Source organism: Stegostoma tigrinum, chromosome 39 (genome assembly GCF_030684315.1).
Source record: "Stegostoma tigrinum isolate sSteTig4 chromosome 39, sSteTig4.hap1, whole genome shotgun sequence".
In the NCBI taxonomy this organism is placed as follows: domain Eukaryota; kingdom Metazoa; phylum Chordata; class Chondrichthyes; order Orectolobiformes; family Stegostomatidae; genus Stegostoma; species Stegostoma tigrinum.
The window spans coordinates 11,129,594-11,145,861 of NC_081392.1; the positions used below are offsets into that span (position 1 = coordinate 11,129,594).

The window sequence follows — 16,268 nt, forward strand, 5'->3', positions numbered from 1 at the left end:
GGCCTGCTGTGTTCGTCCAGCCTCACATTTTATTATCTTGGAATCTCCAGCATCTGCAGTTCCCATCATCTCAGCTCTTCCCCTCCACCCACTGCATCCCAAAACCAGTCCAACCTGTCTCTGCCTCCCTAACCTGTTCTTCCTCTCACCCATCCCTTCCTCCCACCCCAAGCCGCACCTCCATCTCCTACCTACTAACCTCATCCCACCTCCTTGACCTGTCCGTCTTCCCTGGATTGACCTATCCCCTCCCTACCTCCCCACCTATACTCTCCTCTCCACCTATCTTCTTTTCTCTCCATCTTCGGTCCGCCTCCCCCTCTCTCCCTATTTATTCCAGAACCCTCACCCCATCCCCCTCTCTGATGAAGGGTCTAGGCCCAAAATGTCAGCTTTTGTGCCCCTGAGATGCTGCTTGGCCTGCTGTGTTCATCCAGCCTCACATTTTATTATCTTGGATTTTCCAACATCTGCAGTTCCCATTATCACTCTGAGACTTCTGTGCCTTGTTGTCTGCTGCCCTCTGCTGGAATATTCTTGTGTAGTGGAGAAAGGGGCGTAAAATAACAGGGTGTACGCATGTTGTCTACACAATCTCACGCGGAATTGCAGAAGGACGGATGATCGGGAGTGTGGTCAAAGAAGTAGGTTCGAGTATTGCTGAGAAAAGACACGACAAAGTCACAGCACGAAACAGACTCTTTGGTCCAACTCGTCCCTGCCAAAGGTATCAAAACTGAACTGGTTCCATTCTCCAGCATTTGGCCCTCAACCCTCCATGCCCCTGCCCAAATGTCTTTTAAATGTTGTAATTGTACCAGCCTCTACCGCTTCCTTTGGGAGCTTATTACATATCCACGCCACCTTCTGTGTGAAAAAGTTCCCCCTCACGTCCCTTCTACATCTTTGTCCCCTCTCACTTTCAACCTATTCCTTCTAGTTTTGGACTGCCCCACCCTTGGAAAAAGGTATTGGCTGTTCATCCTACCTATGCCCCTTGTGATTTTATAAACCTCTCTAAGGTCACCCCTCACCCTCTTGATGCTCTAGGGAAACAAATCCCAGCCTCTCCCTATAATTCAAACCAGAATTGTGCACAGTATTCCAAAAGCCGGCTCACCAATGCTTTGTACAGCTGTAATGTGACATCCCAACTCCTGTACTCAATGACCAAAGAAGGCAAACGCACTAAATGCTTTCTTCACTACCCTGTCTACCGGTGACTCCACTTTCAAGGAACTATGAACTTGCACCTCTCAGTCTCTCTTTTCAACAACACTCCCCAGAGTCGTACCATTAACTGTTCAGTCCTGACCTCGTTTGCCTTACGCCTCACGTTCATCTAACCTAAAGTCCATCTATCACTTCTCAAGCCCATTGGCCCATCTGTTCAAGATCCTGCACTCATCAGAACACTTCATAAGAATACCAATTCAAGGGTAAAAGCAACATTGATACTGCTCATGGGGAGAGTGTGGATGGGCAGGAGGAGGAAGGGCACTGAGGGGACCAGGAAGGGGGAAAGAGGAAGGGAACTGAGGGGTAGGGAGGTGAATGTGGCTATGGAGGGGTGGGAGGAAGGGGACTGAGAGATGACAATGGGAACTGGCTGGAGGTATGAGGAAGGGAGAAGGGATAGGTGAGGGGACAAAAGTGAAGGGTCTCCAGGGAGACTGAGGGACAGTGAAGTTGGGTGCAGGAAAGGGAAAGAGATGAGGTGGGTGGAGGAGGAAGGGAATTGGACCTGGGGAAGGTGAATGAATGGGGGATAGGATAGGAGAGGGAAGGGGACAGGAATGGGTTGGTAGAAGAGGAGGGGAAGTGCAGTGAAGGAATGGAAGGTAAGATGGGGACTGAGACACAGGAGGGAAGGGAAAGACATGGTGAGGGGAATTCCTACAATGATTCTTATGAACTTTTTACTCCATGCTGCAGCCATGAGGTGGAAGATGTAACCATTGAAAACAGGCCAAAAGTGAGGCCCAAAATCTGGCCCTCTCTCTGTGCCAGGGTGGGGGTGGACTGACAGGAGGGAATGGGTCACAATTGGGTGGCTGCAAGGTACTGGCACCCCGTATTGTCCTAAAATCTGGGGAATCTGCTTTAACGAGGCCTGCCCAATCATAGAGACTATTGTGTCTGCCTGCAGTGAGTGCACAAAGCTTTTTAATGACCCATAGACCATCTGTTCTTCATCCTCATTTCCATCCTGAGACATAAATGAGAGTAAACCGGTTGATGTGGTGTATATGGATTTCAGCAAGGCCTTCGATAAGGTTCCCCGCAATAGGCTATTGTACAAAATGCGGAGGAATGGGATTTTGGGAGATATAGTAGTTTGGATCGGAAATTGGCTTGCTGAAAGAAGACAGAGGGTGGTAGTTGATGGGAAATGTTCATCCTGGAGACCAGTTACTAGTGGTGTACCGCAAGGGTCGGTGTTGGGTCCACTGCTGTTTGTCATTTTTATAAATGACCTGGATGAGGGCGTTGAAGGATGGGTTAGTAAATTTGCAGACGATGCTAAGGTCGGTGGAGTTGTGGAGAGTGACGAAGGATGCTGTAGGTTGCAGAGAGACATAGATAAGCTGCAGAGCTGGGCTGAGAGGTGGCAAATGGAGTTTAATGCAGACAAGTGTGAGGTGATGCACTTTGGTAGGAGTAACCGGAAGGCAAAGTACTGGGCTAATGGTAAGATTCTTAGTAGTGTAGATGAGCAGAGCGATCTCGGTGTCCATGTGCACAAATCCTTGAAAGTTGCCACCCAGGTTGACAGGGCTGTTAAGAAGGCATACAGTGTTTTAGCTTTTATTAATAGAGGGATCGAGTTCCGGAACCAAGAGGTTATGGTGAAGCTGTACAAAACTCTGGTGCGGCCGCACTCGGAGTATTATGTACAGTTCTGGTCACCGCATTATAAGAAGGATGTGGAAGCTTTGGAAAGGGTGCAGAGGAGATTTACTAGGATGGTGCCTGGTATGGAGGGAAGGTCTTACAAGGAACGGCTGAGGGACTTGAGGCTGTTTTCATTAGAGAGAAGAAGGTTGAGAGGTGACTTAATTGAGACATATAAAATAATCAGAGGGTTAGATAGGGTGGATAGGGAGAGCCTTTTTCCTCGGATGGTGACGGCGAGCACGAGGGGGCATAGCTTTAAATTGAGGGGTGAAAGATATAGGACAGATGTCAGAGGTAGTTTCTTTACTCAGAGTAGTAAGGGAATGGAACACTTTGGCTGCAACGGTAGTAGATTCGCCAACTTTAGTTACATTTAAGTCGTCATTGGATAAGCATATGGACGTACATGGAATAGTGTAGGTTAGATGGGCTTGAGATCGGAATGACAGGTCAGCACATCAAGGGCCGAAGGGCCTGTACTGTGCTGTAATGTTCTATGTTCTATGTATCGAAAGGGAATTGCTAAATTCATGGAAAAGGTTGAAAAAGAATGTGCAGGGATTTGGAATGCTGGCTCAGGCTCAATGGGCCAAATGGGATTTGGGGAGGCACAGGAATTCCATGAGGGTTAAGGGGGGGTTTTGATGAACTGTGGTGACAGTGGCCCTTGCTAAACTCTGCAACTCATCCCCGCCCCAGGGCGCCTCAATAGAAACCCCTTGCACAATTACTCAGGAGTGTACGGACTGACGCCTAAAACTCAGCAATTGAGGGGGTAATTGCAGCGATAGGGTTCAGGGATCTGTGTTTCCTAAAGCAAATAACAACACAGAGAGAGGCCAGTCAGCCCCTCCTCTCTGTGCTAACCAGTCAACCTAATCCCATTTACAAGCTAAGGGTCTGCAGTTTTACAGACTACTGCACTTCAAGGACATTTTCACCAGTGTCACCCTTTCAAGCAGTGAGCTCCAGATCCTCAGTGGCCATCCCAAACCTCCAGAAACCATCCAAATTGACGTGGGAATTGCAAACTTCAGCTCATTGCCTGGCAGATTCTGGGGAAAAGTCATGTTAGGATTTGTTACAAAACAGGACATCAGTGTGCTGAACACAGAAACGAAACAGCTGGAGAAACTCAGGAAGTCAGGCAGTGTTTGTGGGAAGAGAAATTTGAGTTTTGAGTACAGTATGACTCAAGACATTTACCTCTGTGTCTTTCACCATAGATGTTGCCAGACCTGCCGAGTTTCTCCAGCATTCTCTGTGTTGGACAATATCCAGGTTTGGGCTGACACGTGGCAAATAATATTTGTAACTATCAACATCCTGGGAGTTACCGTTGACAAGGAAGTGAACATAAATACAATGCCTATAAGAGCAGTTTAGAGACTAGGAATCCTGCGGTGAGTAACTCCTCTCCTGTCTCCCGAAAAGCCTTTGCAACAGCTACAAGGCACAGGTCAGGAGTGTGATGGAACAGTGTCCATTTACCTGGATGGATGCAGCTCCAACAACACTTGAGGCTTGATACATCCGAGAGAGAAAGCCCACTTGACTGGCACCACCTCCACAAAGATCCACTCTCTCCACCACCGATACTCAGCAGCAGCACTGTGCACCATCTACAAGATGCACTGCAGAAATAGGCCAAAGATCCTTAGATGGCACCTTCCAAAACAACGGCCACTTCCACTTTTTACTATATTTCAGTACATGTGACAGTAATAAATTCAAATCACATCAAATTTAGAAGGTCAAGTGCAGCAGATATGCCACAACATGCAAGTTCCCCTCCAAGACCCTCACCATCCTGACCTGGAAACATATTGCTGGATTAAAATCCTGAAACTCCCTCCCTAGTAGCACTGTGGGTGCATCTGCACCCAAAGGACTGCAAGAGTTTTTTTTTAATTGGCCCCTTAGGCCTATTCCTCCATTCAATAGGATCGTGACTGACCTGACATTCATTCCTATTTTCCTGCCATTTCCCCATAGCCTTTGATTCACAGACTGATCAAGAATCCATCTACCTTAGCCTTAAATATACACAGCACTCTGCCCCGCAGCTCTCTGTGGCAAGGAGTTCCAAAGACTCAAGACCTTCTGAGAGAAGAAATTTCCTGTTTATCTCAGCCTCAAATTGGCACCCTTTTATTCTGAGACGTTGCACTCTGGCCCTAGACTTTTCATTGAGGGGAAACTTCCTCTCAGCATTTACCCTGTCAAGCCCCTTAAGAATCCTATATGTTTCAATGTGTTACTTCTCATTTTCCTAATTTCTGATGAGTCCCCAACCTGATTTACCTTTGAGCATGACAGAATTCTTCCATACCTGAAATCACCCTCATCAACAAAGCAGGTCAAGAAAGTGACTCACTGCTACCTTTACAAGTGCGACAATAAATGCTGATCCAGTCAGGAATGCTCACATCCTGTGAGTGAATAAAAAATTCTCATTATAAATGCCTCAGTTATAACACTTCATGCGTCATCCTACCTACAGTGTAAACTCCCTTTCATTTCCCCCATGGTCCTGCAGATATCAGAGGGGGTCGGAGGGGTGACACTTTATGTGTGCACATTGTTAATTCTGTACAAGAGGCTTGAGAGTACAGTTCGAGGAATGAGAAACTTCAGCTTCAAAAATATTTTGATGATGGTGGGCCTAATCTCCTTGGGTAGGAGAAGGTTTGATTGAAGTCTTCAAAATCATGAGAGTTTTAGGTCGAATACCAAGGAAAAAAAAAGTTGGAAAAAGGATCATGAATAAAAGCGAATAGATTTAATCTAGAAAAGAAGTAAATGTGATGTATGAAGAAACGTTCTCGCATACTCAGTTATTAGGGTCAAGGATGCACTATCTAGAAAATGGTAGTGGAGGCAAGTTCAAGCAGGCATTGAATGGGATTTTGATTGATAAAAAATGGTGCAAAGTTACAGGCAAAAGGCGCCAGAAAAGTCATCAGAGATAACAAGGTGTAGAGCTGGATGAACACAGCAGGCCAAGCAGCATCAGAGGAGCAGGAAAGCTGACGTGAGAGATAGTAGGAACTGCAGATGCTGGAGAATCAGAGATAACAAGGTGTAGAGCTGGATGGACACAGCAGGCCAAGCAGCATCAGAGGAGCAGGAAAGCTGACGTTTCGGGTCTGGAACCTTCTTCAGAAATCCTTCAGAAATTCTTCATTTCTGATGAATGGTCCAGACCCGAAACGTCAACCTTCCTGCTCCTCTGATGCTGCTTGGCCTGCTGTGTCCATCCAGCTCTACACCTTGTTATCTCTGATTCTCCAGCATCTGCAGTTCCTACCATTTCAGAAAAATCATCATGCTCCTTTGAAGAGCAGCTGGCGGAATGGACTGAATGGCCTCCTTCGACCGAGAGTCCCATGCCATGTCGTCTTCCAGCCATTAGGAGGCACACTTAGAATCGTCCCCCTTCAACCATTACAACCCGTCCCATGTTCCCTGATTCAATGCGGTTCTCCTGCCATTAGAGGGCGCCAGCACCGGTACTCCACCAACGAAGCGTGTCCAACCCCGATGGTATCATGTCCTCCCAACCATTAGAGGGCACAGTTTGATCCCATGGAAAGCCGGGCGGTACGGTCCCGCGACACGGAGTCCTCCAACGAGCAGGGGGCGCAGCTCGGCGTCCTCCCAGCATCAGTCGGCGGGAGGAGTCCTCCAAATTGAGCGCCCCCCTCCTCCCCTACAGCGGCCGGAGGACCGAACGGCAGCTTTCGCTTTCAGTTGGCTTTTTTGTTTCCCATTCGCCGCGGGGCCCTGGCCTTTTCTCCGGGCTCCCGCCGCAGCAGGAGAAGCCGCGATCGGATGGCCTCTCTCCGTGCACTCGGGGCCTTGCGCCGGCACATCGGCACGTACTTTACCCGCAGGGGATTCAGCTTGTTCGGCCGGAGCCACAACCAAAGCCGGGCCGGGCCTAGGCCGGGAACCTCGAGCTCGGGTACGGGGCAACCGGGGGTGACCGAACTGGACAGGGCGGATGCCTGGGTGAGGAGAGCTGGGTGTCAATGAAATGAAACTGCTCATCAGCGAAATGTTATAAATGGTGAAAACAATCGGTAAAGAAAGTATGTTTTCTGCATAGAATTTGTTTGTTCCTCGTCTAAAATATGATGGAACAAATTAAACGGTTTTAAAAGTTAAAACAAATCTAAAACGTAGCAAATACCTTGCCTTATGTAAACAAATGATATTGTGAGATGTTAAGGGGATCGAAATGAATATTCAGGGTTTAATGTGGCTTTTCAAAAGGATGGGTAGGAAGAAGGAGGGTGGTGGGGTGGCTTTGTTACGTGGAGGTGTTGCCTGGACTACAAGATGGAACAAGAAATTATAGATTCCCTACAGTGTGGAAACAGGCTATTCAGCCCATCGAGCCCACAGTGAACCTCTGAAGAGCACCCCGCCCCATCCCAGAAACCCTGCATTTTCCCCACGCTAACCCACCCAGCCAGCACATCCCTGGACACAATGGCATAATTTAGCACGGTCAATCCACCCGAACCTGCACGTCTTTGGACTGATGTGGAGATGTTGGATGGGGTGGACAAAGTCGGAAGTCACACAGCATCAGGTTTGGTCCAACAAGTCTGTTTGAAATCATAAGCTTTTGTAGTGCAGCCCCTTCGTCAGGTGATGAATGAGAGAAGAGCGTGCAGATACAGAATCTATGGGCAGAGAGATCAAGAGATCATACTAATGGTGAGTGGGATGTCAAATAATAAGTCTCTGCAAATGACCAAGAGTGTCAGACGGTGTGAGTAAAGTGTCAACAGCTGAATAACAAGCAGAGGGGTAACCTGTAATCCAATTCAATGAGCAGAAAGGTAATTACAAAAAGTTTAAAAGAAGGCTGATGCCTGAGACAATCCAAATGACTGGAAATAACATGATAGGTATGAGTTGCATGCTGAGGGTCTAACCAAAGTAATCAGTAATTCAAAACTGTACAATCTAATTAAGGTGGAGAGATCATAATAATTTATCAAGGTAATGGGGTCAAAACAGGTCAGTAAGGAAGATTTTACAGATACAGAAGTGTGGCGAGACCACATGTGGTGCGACATGCGCCCAAGATCACAGTTGAGGCTGTCTTCATGGCTATGGAACTTGGCTATCAGTCCCTGCTCAGCAATTCTGCATTGTTGTGAATCTCGAAATCCACCTTGGAGGACGCTTACCCCAAGATTGGATGCCGAATGTTGTTGACCACTGAAGTGTTTCCCAGTTGAGAGGGAGCATTCCTGTCTGGCGATTGTTGCACATTTGTTGCAGCATCTGCATGGTCTTGCTATTATACCGCGCCTGAGGGAATCTTTGCCTGCAGCGTACAAGATAGACAGCTTTGGCCATCAGAGATGCAGGGTTACAGGGATAAGGTGTGGAGGTGGTTCTAGGTGGGGGGAGGGTCGGTCTGGACCTGATAGGCCAAATAGCCTGCTTTCTGAGATTCTAAACAAAAAGTGATGCGGATGTTTAAAAGAGGCAGTACATTAATCATAACACAGTCAGTGAGGTGGGAGGACCAATCCCCACCACTATCTACCTTCCCCAGCCCAAACCGCCCCCCCCATATATTTCTGAGCCCCCTTCTCCTCCCCCATTTCGGAAGAAGAGACCCAACCCAAAACATCAGCTTTCCTGCTCCTCAGATGCGGCCTGGCCTGCTGTGCTCCTCCAGCTCCACACTAGGTTATTTCAGACTCCAGCGCCAGCAGTTCTTACTATCTCTGAGTACATTAATCATGGATGACCTTAATCTTCCCATTGATTATAAAAGTCAAATTGGCAGAAGTAGCTATGAGGAAGAACTCATGGAGTGTATTCGGAACTGTTTCTGAGAACAATATGTTGTGGATTCAACCAGGGATCAGGTTGCTTTGGATCTGGTAATGTGTCATGAGACAGGTTGAATAAATGATCTCAGAGTAAAAGATCCTCTCCGAAACAGTGACCATAACATGATTGAATTCTGCATTCAGTTTGAGAGGAATAGACTCAGGTCAGAAACTACTTGAATAAAAATAATTACAAAAGAGAATGAAGGTAGAGCTGACTGGAGTGGACTGGGAAAGGAGTTTTGCAGAATAAAACAGTTGAGGAACGATGACAGAAGATCAAGAAATTAGTTAATGACTCTCAAACTGGGAGCACAATTTAAAAAGGAGGGAAATGCCTCATAGATTCAAGATAAGAATTTTGTTTACTCGAAGGTTTCCCTACCACAGAGGGCTGTGGAGGCTCAGTCTCTGAGTGTGCTTAAAGTAGAAACTGATAAATTTCTGATTATCAGTTGTGTACAGGGTTGTGGGAAGGTGGTGGGTAATAGGCATTGAAGTGTTCAATAAACCATGATCGTATTGAATGGTGGAGTAGGCTCAGTGGGCTGAATGACCATCTCGTGTACCTCTATGGGAGGTAACAGACACTTCGTCATAGACCATTATCATTAGGCCATTGTTACCTGTTATTGTGCAGGAACAGAGCTGTGTAGCATGATTGCTGTTTTAAGGTTGAAATGTCAATTATTATGTATTGTGTGGAAATCGATTGGAGAATGGAAACATGTAGAACTTGGCTACACACACACACACACACACACACACACACGTGCACACACGCACACACACACACGTGCACACACGCACACACACACGCACACACACACACACACGTGCACACACGCACACACACACGCACACACACACACACACGCGTGTGCACACGCCCACACACACACACACACACACGCGCGCGTGCACACGCCCACACACACACACACACACACGTGCACACACGCACACACACGCACACACACGCACACACACACACGTGCACACACGCACACACACACACACACGCGCGTGCACACGCCCACACACACACACACACACACACGCGTGCACACGCCCACACACACACGTGCACACACACACACACATGTGCACACACACACGTGCACACACGCACACACACGCACACACACCACCACCACCAACGGGCAGGTGACAGTAAATACATAGCAAGTCACCATTATCCGTGCATAGACAGGAAGTAATACCAGTAACATTTACAGGACGTGTAAAGTTGTCACATGTTTTGAAGTATATGGAAAATGTATTGCACAGATGGTGTTATAACATTTCAGTCCTAATTATATGATGTCCCTTCATTGCTGCTGTAAACCCCATCTATTGCTTAATCACCTTGAGTCCAGGGGTGTAAAACACCAGCCTTACACTTACAACTCTCCGTAAATTTGAGGCTATCCATAACTCTATTGTCCATGTCCAAACTTGCACCTGGTCAACTTTGCCCATTACCACTGTGCTCACTGCCCCACACTGAATCTCAGTTACGGAAGATCTAAGAAATGCCCTCAAGACCTTCCCATCCTTCAGTAAACTCAAGGCTAAGCTGATTATGGCCTTACCTCCACTTTCCTGCCTGTTTCCGTAACCCTGGAATCCCCTGTCGATCAAGTATGTGTTCACCAAAGACAATTCCAAACACTAACGACCCTGTGAGAGAAAAAGTTTCTAGTCATCTTCAGGAGAAACCCACAACTTTAAACTAGGTCCCCTTGTTCTGAATTCTCCCATTTGAAGAAACATTCTTTACCCTGTCAAGCCCCTTTTGTATTTGTTTCAATAAGATCACTTCTCATTCTTCTAAACTCCAGTGAAAGCAGGCTGATGTTTGCCTGTGAACTGCATGGCCACCTGCACAGCCACACTGACAGTCTACACATGTAAGTTGTTCTGTCAACTTATTCACTCTGTTACCTCCAGCTGCTGCCATGCAAGGACATCAGAGGTCCACGCAGTGAGTGGAGAGATCAGAGGGAAATTCGTTATGTTCTCAAATTGCTCAACCTTTCCTCTGGAGAAAAACTCCTTAATCCTAGGGACCAACCAAGTGAACCTTACCTGAACTGCCTCCAGTGCAAGTCTGTCCTTCCTTCATTAAGAATGAAGCTCATGCACTGCTCTCGGCGGGATCTTACCAGTGCCCTGTGTGATCAGAGCAAGACATCTTTACTTTTCTAACCCTCTCCCCCTTTCAATGAAGGACAACACTTTACTGGCCTTCCTAATTCCTTGTAGATCCAGTGATTGTTGCAGAGACACAATGTCTGTAAGAGTGGGCCTGTTAGCTTGGACCTTGCGCCGTTTGGAGACCGATCAGTGTTACTGTGCGCCTGGTGAACTAGAGTGGGCTGAGGGCTCCTGTGGAACAACCCAGTGTTGGATAGGTTAGTTGCGGGACCAATGATTCAGGTCTGTGTCAATGTGGACTGAGGAAAGGCTGGACTGAGTAGCTCCTGTGCTATGAGGCTGTGATTAGTCCAGTTCTCAAATTTGATCTGTACTGAGTCTGTATGTGATGCTCATTTTGTGAATTTTCTTTATTTTTTCACAGATGCTCAGGAAGGCCCATGAAACAGGTATATGTTTTTTTTCTAAAACCACATGAAATTATTTTTATTAAGATGTACATGTAATGTTTTCTGGCAACCGAATCTAAAATATAAAACTTACCTCTGTGAAGACAAAGTCAGCATGGTGAGTGGAGCTAAGGGAGTTATTCTTACAAAGAACCAACACAGGCAGATTAGATGCAACATCTTTTTATGAAGCAGCTTCATCATGCCATAAAAAGGCAGTTTCTTCAATGTTAGCTGGCAGCTCGAGTTCGGTGCCAACCCAGATGGTCATAGTCAGGGCAGGAATTGCAGCCCTGCCCCAGCACAAGTGCCCTTGGAGACCTGGGGCAAGATAGATCAGGCACGGTTCCCCCAAGTCATGACCCCGATGACTCCCACCGGTAAACCTTTTGCTTTCGACATCAGTTGTCGGGGAGGAGAGATGTTGGTTTGAACTCAGCTACAATGTCGTGACGGTCCAACAGCCCACTCCCAGTGTCTGATTCACTCACAGGGTGGCCACTGTCTGGAGGCACTGCGACTGCAGGAGCAAATGCCTCCACTGGCAGAAGATGGAACCAAACAGGAGTTGAACTGTTGGGCGTAATATATGTTACACCATCTCCACTTTTCCCATAGGATTCCTATCCTGGTTTCGGAATGGTTTGCTGGCAACCGGAGTCGGAGTGATATCGTATATGCAGAGTGACACAGGAAGAGAGGCGGCTTATGGTAAGTGACTCCACTGTGTTCGTACAACTGTGCTACCACCCACATTTTTTTCTTTATCCTTTCATGGGATGTGGGCATTGACGGTAAGGCTGGAAATTCTTGCCTGTCCCTAATTGCCCTTGAACTGTTTGGGTCATTTCATCGGGCTGTTAGGAGTTCGCTACATTGCTGTGGGTCTGGAGTCACGGACCAGGTAAGAACGGAAAATTTCTTACCCTAAAAGAGGTGAACCAGAGAGGTTTTGCAACAATCGACACTAGTTTCATGGTTCACCATCTTTTTATTTATAATCCAGATTTATAGATTGAATTTAAACTGCACTGTTGAACCCATGTCCCTAGGATCTCTGGATTACTAGGCCAGGGACAAATCCATTCAGCCACTCCTCTCTTATTTGGATTGCATTGGACCAGTGAAGATTTGGCTTTCAGCCTGTGGGACATTCAACAAGTTGCATTTACGTAGTGCTTTAATAGTGTAGTGAAATGTCCAAGGCTGGAGCATTGCCCAAGTTTGGCCGCAGGAGGAAATATTAGCACAGTGGAGCTTGGTCAAAGAGGAAATCTTTAAGAAGTGTCTTAAAGGAGGTATAGGGGTTTAATGAGGGAATTGCAGAGCTTATGGCCCAAGCAGCATGGCTACCAATGCTGGAGCAACAAAAAATCAGGGCATACTTGAGAGGATTAGTTAGTTCTTTGGACTCTTATGGCCTGTTGTTGGTCTTACAAATACACTATTAAACAATTGCTGGTATCACTGCACCAACATCAGTGATAGCTTTTATTTGACTGCTTTCAGTGTACAGATGGCATTGACAAAACTGCACTCACAGCCCATCCTTTTGATGATCAGGCTGTCTTTAATAGTGCTCACTTTCCCTGAGGGAGTTAGGGGCCATCTGTCCAGAATGGAACTGAATCTACATGAAGTGCAGACTGTTAGAAGTGTCAGCATTCTTGGAAGAGCATAAGTGATGGGCATTCAGTCACTTCTGCTGCCAGCTCTCAACGTAAAATGGTTGACTAACCTATGTGCCTCAGGAGAACAAAACTGCAGAAATATCTTGAATCCATTGGATATTTCCGTGGCTTTGTGATTGTTTCAGAAGAAACCAGCAGCCTAAAAATGTGATAGCATTTTAACCAAGGTTTCTCTGGGGAAACCTCTTAACTGTAAACTGTGTTCTTTTTTATTATGTGGGTGTTGCTGGGTGTTTATTGCTTAATTGCCAAGAGGTTAGTTAAGAATCAATCACATTGTTGTGGGTCTGAAATCACATGTAGCCCAGACCAGGTAAGGATGGCAGTTTCCTTCCCCAGAGACTTTTTCAACAATCAACAATGATTTCATTGTTATCATCAGACTCTTAATTCCCAGTTTTATTGATTTCAAATTCCACCATCAGCTGTGATAGGATTCAAACGTGAGTCCCCATTATCTTTGTCTCTGACTTAATAGTTTAGCTTCTAGGCCATTGCCTCCCCATTGAAAGGCGATGCCATTTAAACTGTACAATAAAATGACTTGCTTAACTCTGTACCTGGCTGTGCTGTCCCTGTGTGGACGTGTTTGATGAGGATAGTTTAAAGGATGCTTTCCTCTGTATCTAAGCCTACACATGTCGTGGGAGTGTTTGATGGAGGTAGTGTAGGGGTGCTTTACTTTCAGTTTAAAAGTGTAGAGGGACCCTCGTTGTGGGATCGTTAGTGTGTTCAAATTGACTGCCACCTGGAGAACAGTAGTGAATGCATTTCAAAAGTACCAACTGTGAAACTTTTTGGGTTGCTTTGACCTGATGAAAATGAGTCTCTAAATTCAAGTTCTTTAGGAAACTTTTATGTACTTGAGTTCTACTCATTAAAACAAACATATTAAACAAAGCAAATATTTCGCTCTTGTCATCCTAAAATGTTTTAGTTGTCAGTGGTCACTTTGGGATGTTCTGTCATTGTGAAAGATGCCATACAAACCCTTGTGCCCTTCTTCCTTCACCAGTTTTGCATATATTGTTCAGTTTCTAACTTTCATCTCCTCCCCCCTCTGTTTCCAGGATTTTTCATCCTTGGCGGGGTCTGTATTTCCTACGGGAGTGGCTCGTACATTGCTAACCTCTTCCTGCTGAGGAGGATGATGATGCTGTCTGTGCCAACAGCTCTGGTGAGTGGGCTGGTGGTGGGGGCGGTGGCCCTATTCTGGCTGTGTGCTGTCTCCCTTTACATCGGGCGGCTAGAAGTGGAGATCATCCATGATGAGGAATGCGAGGACTGCAAGTCAAAAGACAGCAAGAACAAATCGGACAAGTAATGAAGGCGGAGACGGAAAGGAGGCAATCGGGTGTTGAGAGTTGAATCTTGCATATGTAGAAATCTGTATATACATATTATGAGTCCACAGGATTTAAAGTTCCCATGTTGAAGCAATTATTGACCCATCAAGGTTAATTCATTAGCTATAAAGCACTTCGGGACATCAAGCATCATGAAGAGCGCTACATGAATGTAAACTCTTACTTCTATTTAATCACTGAGCTAAGGAAAAGAATTTAAATTTGACATTTATGTAGTCTGGGTTCCTTTTTTATTTTGTTTTTGGTCAGGCTCGGAGATGTACCAGTCTGGGAGCTTCCTACATCAAAGAGGCTGAAGTAGGCTGTTTTATGGAGCACAGGATCCACTGCAATCACAGGCCATAAGAAAAATAACAAAAGCCCAGTCTGAGTTCATTAGCCTGATCCTCCTCCAGACTTCCTCTAACAGCCCTACTGTAATCTGCATGTTTAATGAGTAAGGATAATTGTTAGATTTATTGTTATCCTTCCATGTGATTAAATAGCCTTGCACTAGGTTCTGACTTATGAATGGAGAGCAGTTTTCAGGCCTGGAGAGAGGCTTCAAAGAGTATACCCAGGCTTAGCATCATGAGGTTACCGGAATTAAGCAAAGTCCAGCTTGCAATGGGCCAAATGGCTTTGTGTGCTGCATCATTACCTCGTCTTATTAACAGGCCCTGTCTGCGAGCCTTTTATTGCACGTGGTCTTTGGCCTGTGCAGCTCTAATTCGAAGCTTCTGTGTGATAAAGCCAACCTCCTTCCTTGGGTTATTTATTGACACCTCCTTGGCATTGTAAAAAATGAAACCTCAGAGCAAAGCTCTACAGGTTGGCCACTTAACTGTCAATTTCACAAGTGGTTTGTGTTATTCTGCACTTCAACATGAACAAATAAAATAAAATGCATATTTTAAGATGTTGAAAATGTGTGTTCGTATATAAAGTCACTGAGGATGTAGCGTCGATAACTTCTCAATATCCAGCAAGATGACAACGGAAGATAGAGGTCATCATATGCCAGATTAAACAGATAGGGTTTTTGTTTCGCCAGAGGTTTCTCTTGCAGACACATGTTTAATTCATTTGCATGTATAGTCATGTATTCTAAAGAATGTACATATAATGTCTGGGGGTTCCTTTGTAACATGTATGTATATAATGTTAGGCTTGAAGTTAAACATTTTCAGTCTTGTTTTCAAATCCCTTCATATCACACACCCACTCCACCTAAAACCTCATCCAGACCCACAATCTACAAGGCATCTGCCATGTAGTAATTTTGGTCTCTTGTGCAATTTTCCCAATTTTAATTGCTGCACCATTGGCAAATCTAGGAAACTTTTGCCACTGACATTCCTAAACTTCTCCAGCTCTCGTCCTTTCTTACAAGTCACTCTAAAGCTTTCCTCTTCGACCAAGCTTTCAGTCACCTCAACCAAATGCCACCTCCTGTGGCTTGGCATCAAATTTTGCTTGATGCTGCAGGGATGTTTTAACGTGTTCAAGGTGCTATGTAGATGCAAGTTGTATGCATATTCCCAGCATTGCTGTGACCAGTTGTCTGGCTGTAGATCTCATTTTGTGGGATCTTACTGTGCATGGTTTGGTTGGCCAGTTCCTTTACATCGCAGCCATGACTAACCTTTGATACTAAATTTGTTGGCTGTCAAGTGCATTGGGAGTGTACTAGCAGTGGGGGAAGGTAAAAGGTACTACAGAAACACGTCATTAGGGTGTCACTGAGCTACTGTGTTTCTGTTCCTTGCTGATTACATTTACTGCTTTCACGTTCTGCTTGAAGTGCTGTGGAAGATGTAACATAACTGATATTAAATGAGGAGTCAGCAGACAGAAGAG

The 16,268-nt window shown here is 45.8% G+C and overlaps 1 protein-coding gene across 1 annotated transcript; it reads left to right on the plus strand.

Moving 5' to 3' along the window:
* Positions 1-6,640: 6,640 nt before the first annotated feature.
* Positions 6,641-16,265, plus strand: tmem160 (transmembrane protein 160). Its single transcript, XM_048522253.2, has 4 exons — positions 6,641-6,912; positions 11,347-11,371; positions 11,990-12,082; positions 14,133-16,265. The coding sequence occupies exons 1-4, from the start codon at positions 6,733-6,735 to the stop codon at positions 14,384-14,386; spliced, it is 552 nt and encodes a 183-aa protein (XP_048378210.1). The 5' UTR covers positions 6,641-6,732; the 3' UTR covers positions 14,387-16,265.
* The last annotated feature ends 3 nt before the right edge of the window (positions 16,266-16,268 follow it).

What these genes read in the sequence shown, in the direction of transcription:
- tmem160 (XM_048522253.2), top strand. Translation starts at nt 6,733, where the DNA reads ATGGCCTCTCTCCGTGCACTCGGGGCCTTGCGCCGGCACATCGGCACG. An exon ending in TGGACAGGGCGGATGCCTGG is followed by an intron (nt 6,913 to 11,346) that starts GTGAGGAGAGCT and finishes ATTTTTTCACAG; the next exon opens with ATGCTCAGGAAGGCCCATGA. An exon ending in CAGGAAGGCCCATGAAACAG is followed by an intron (nt 11,372 to 11,989) that starts GTATATGTTTTT and finishes CTTTTCCCATAG; the next exon opens with GATTCCTATCCTGGTTTCGG.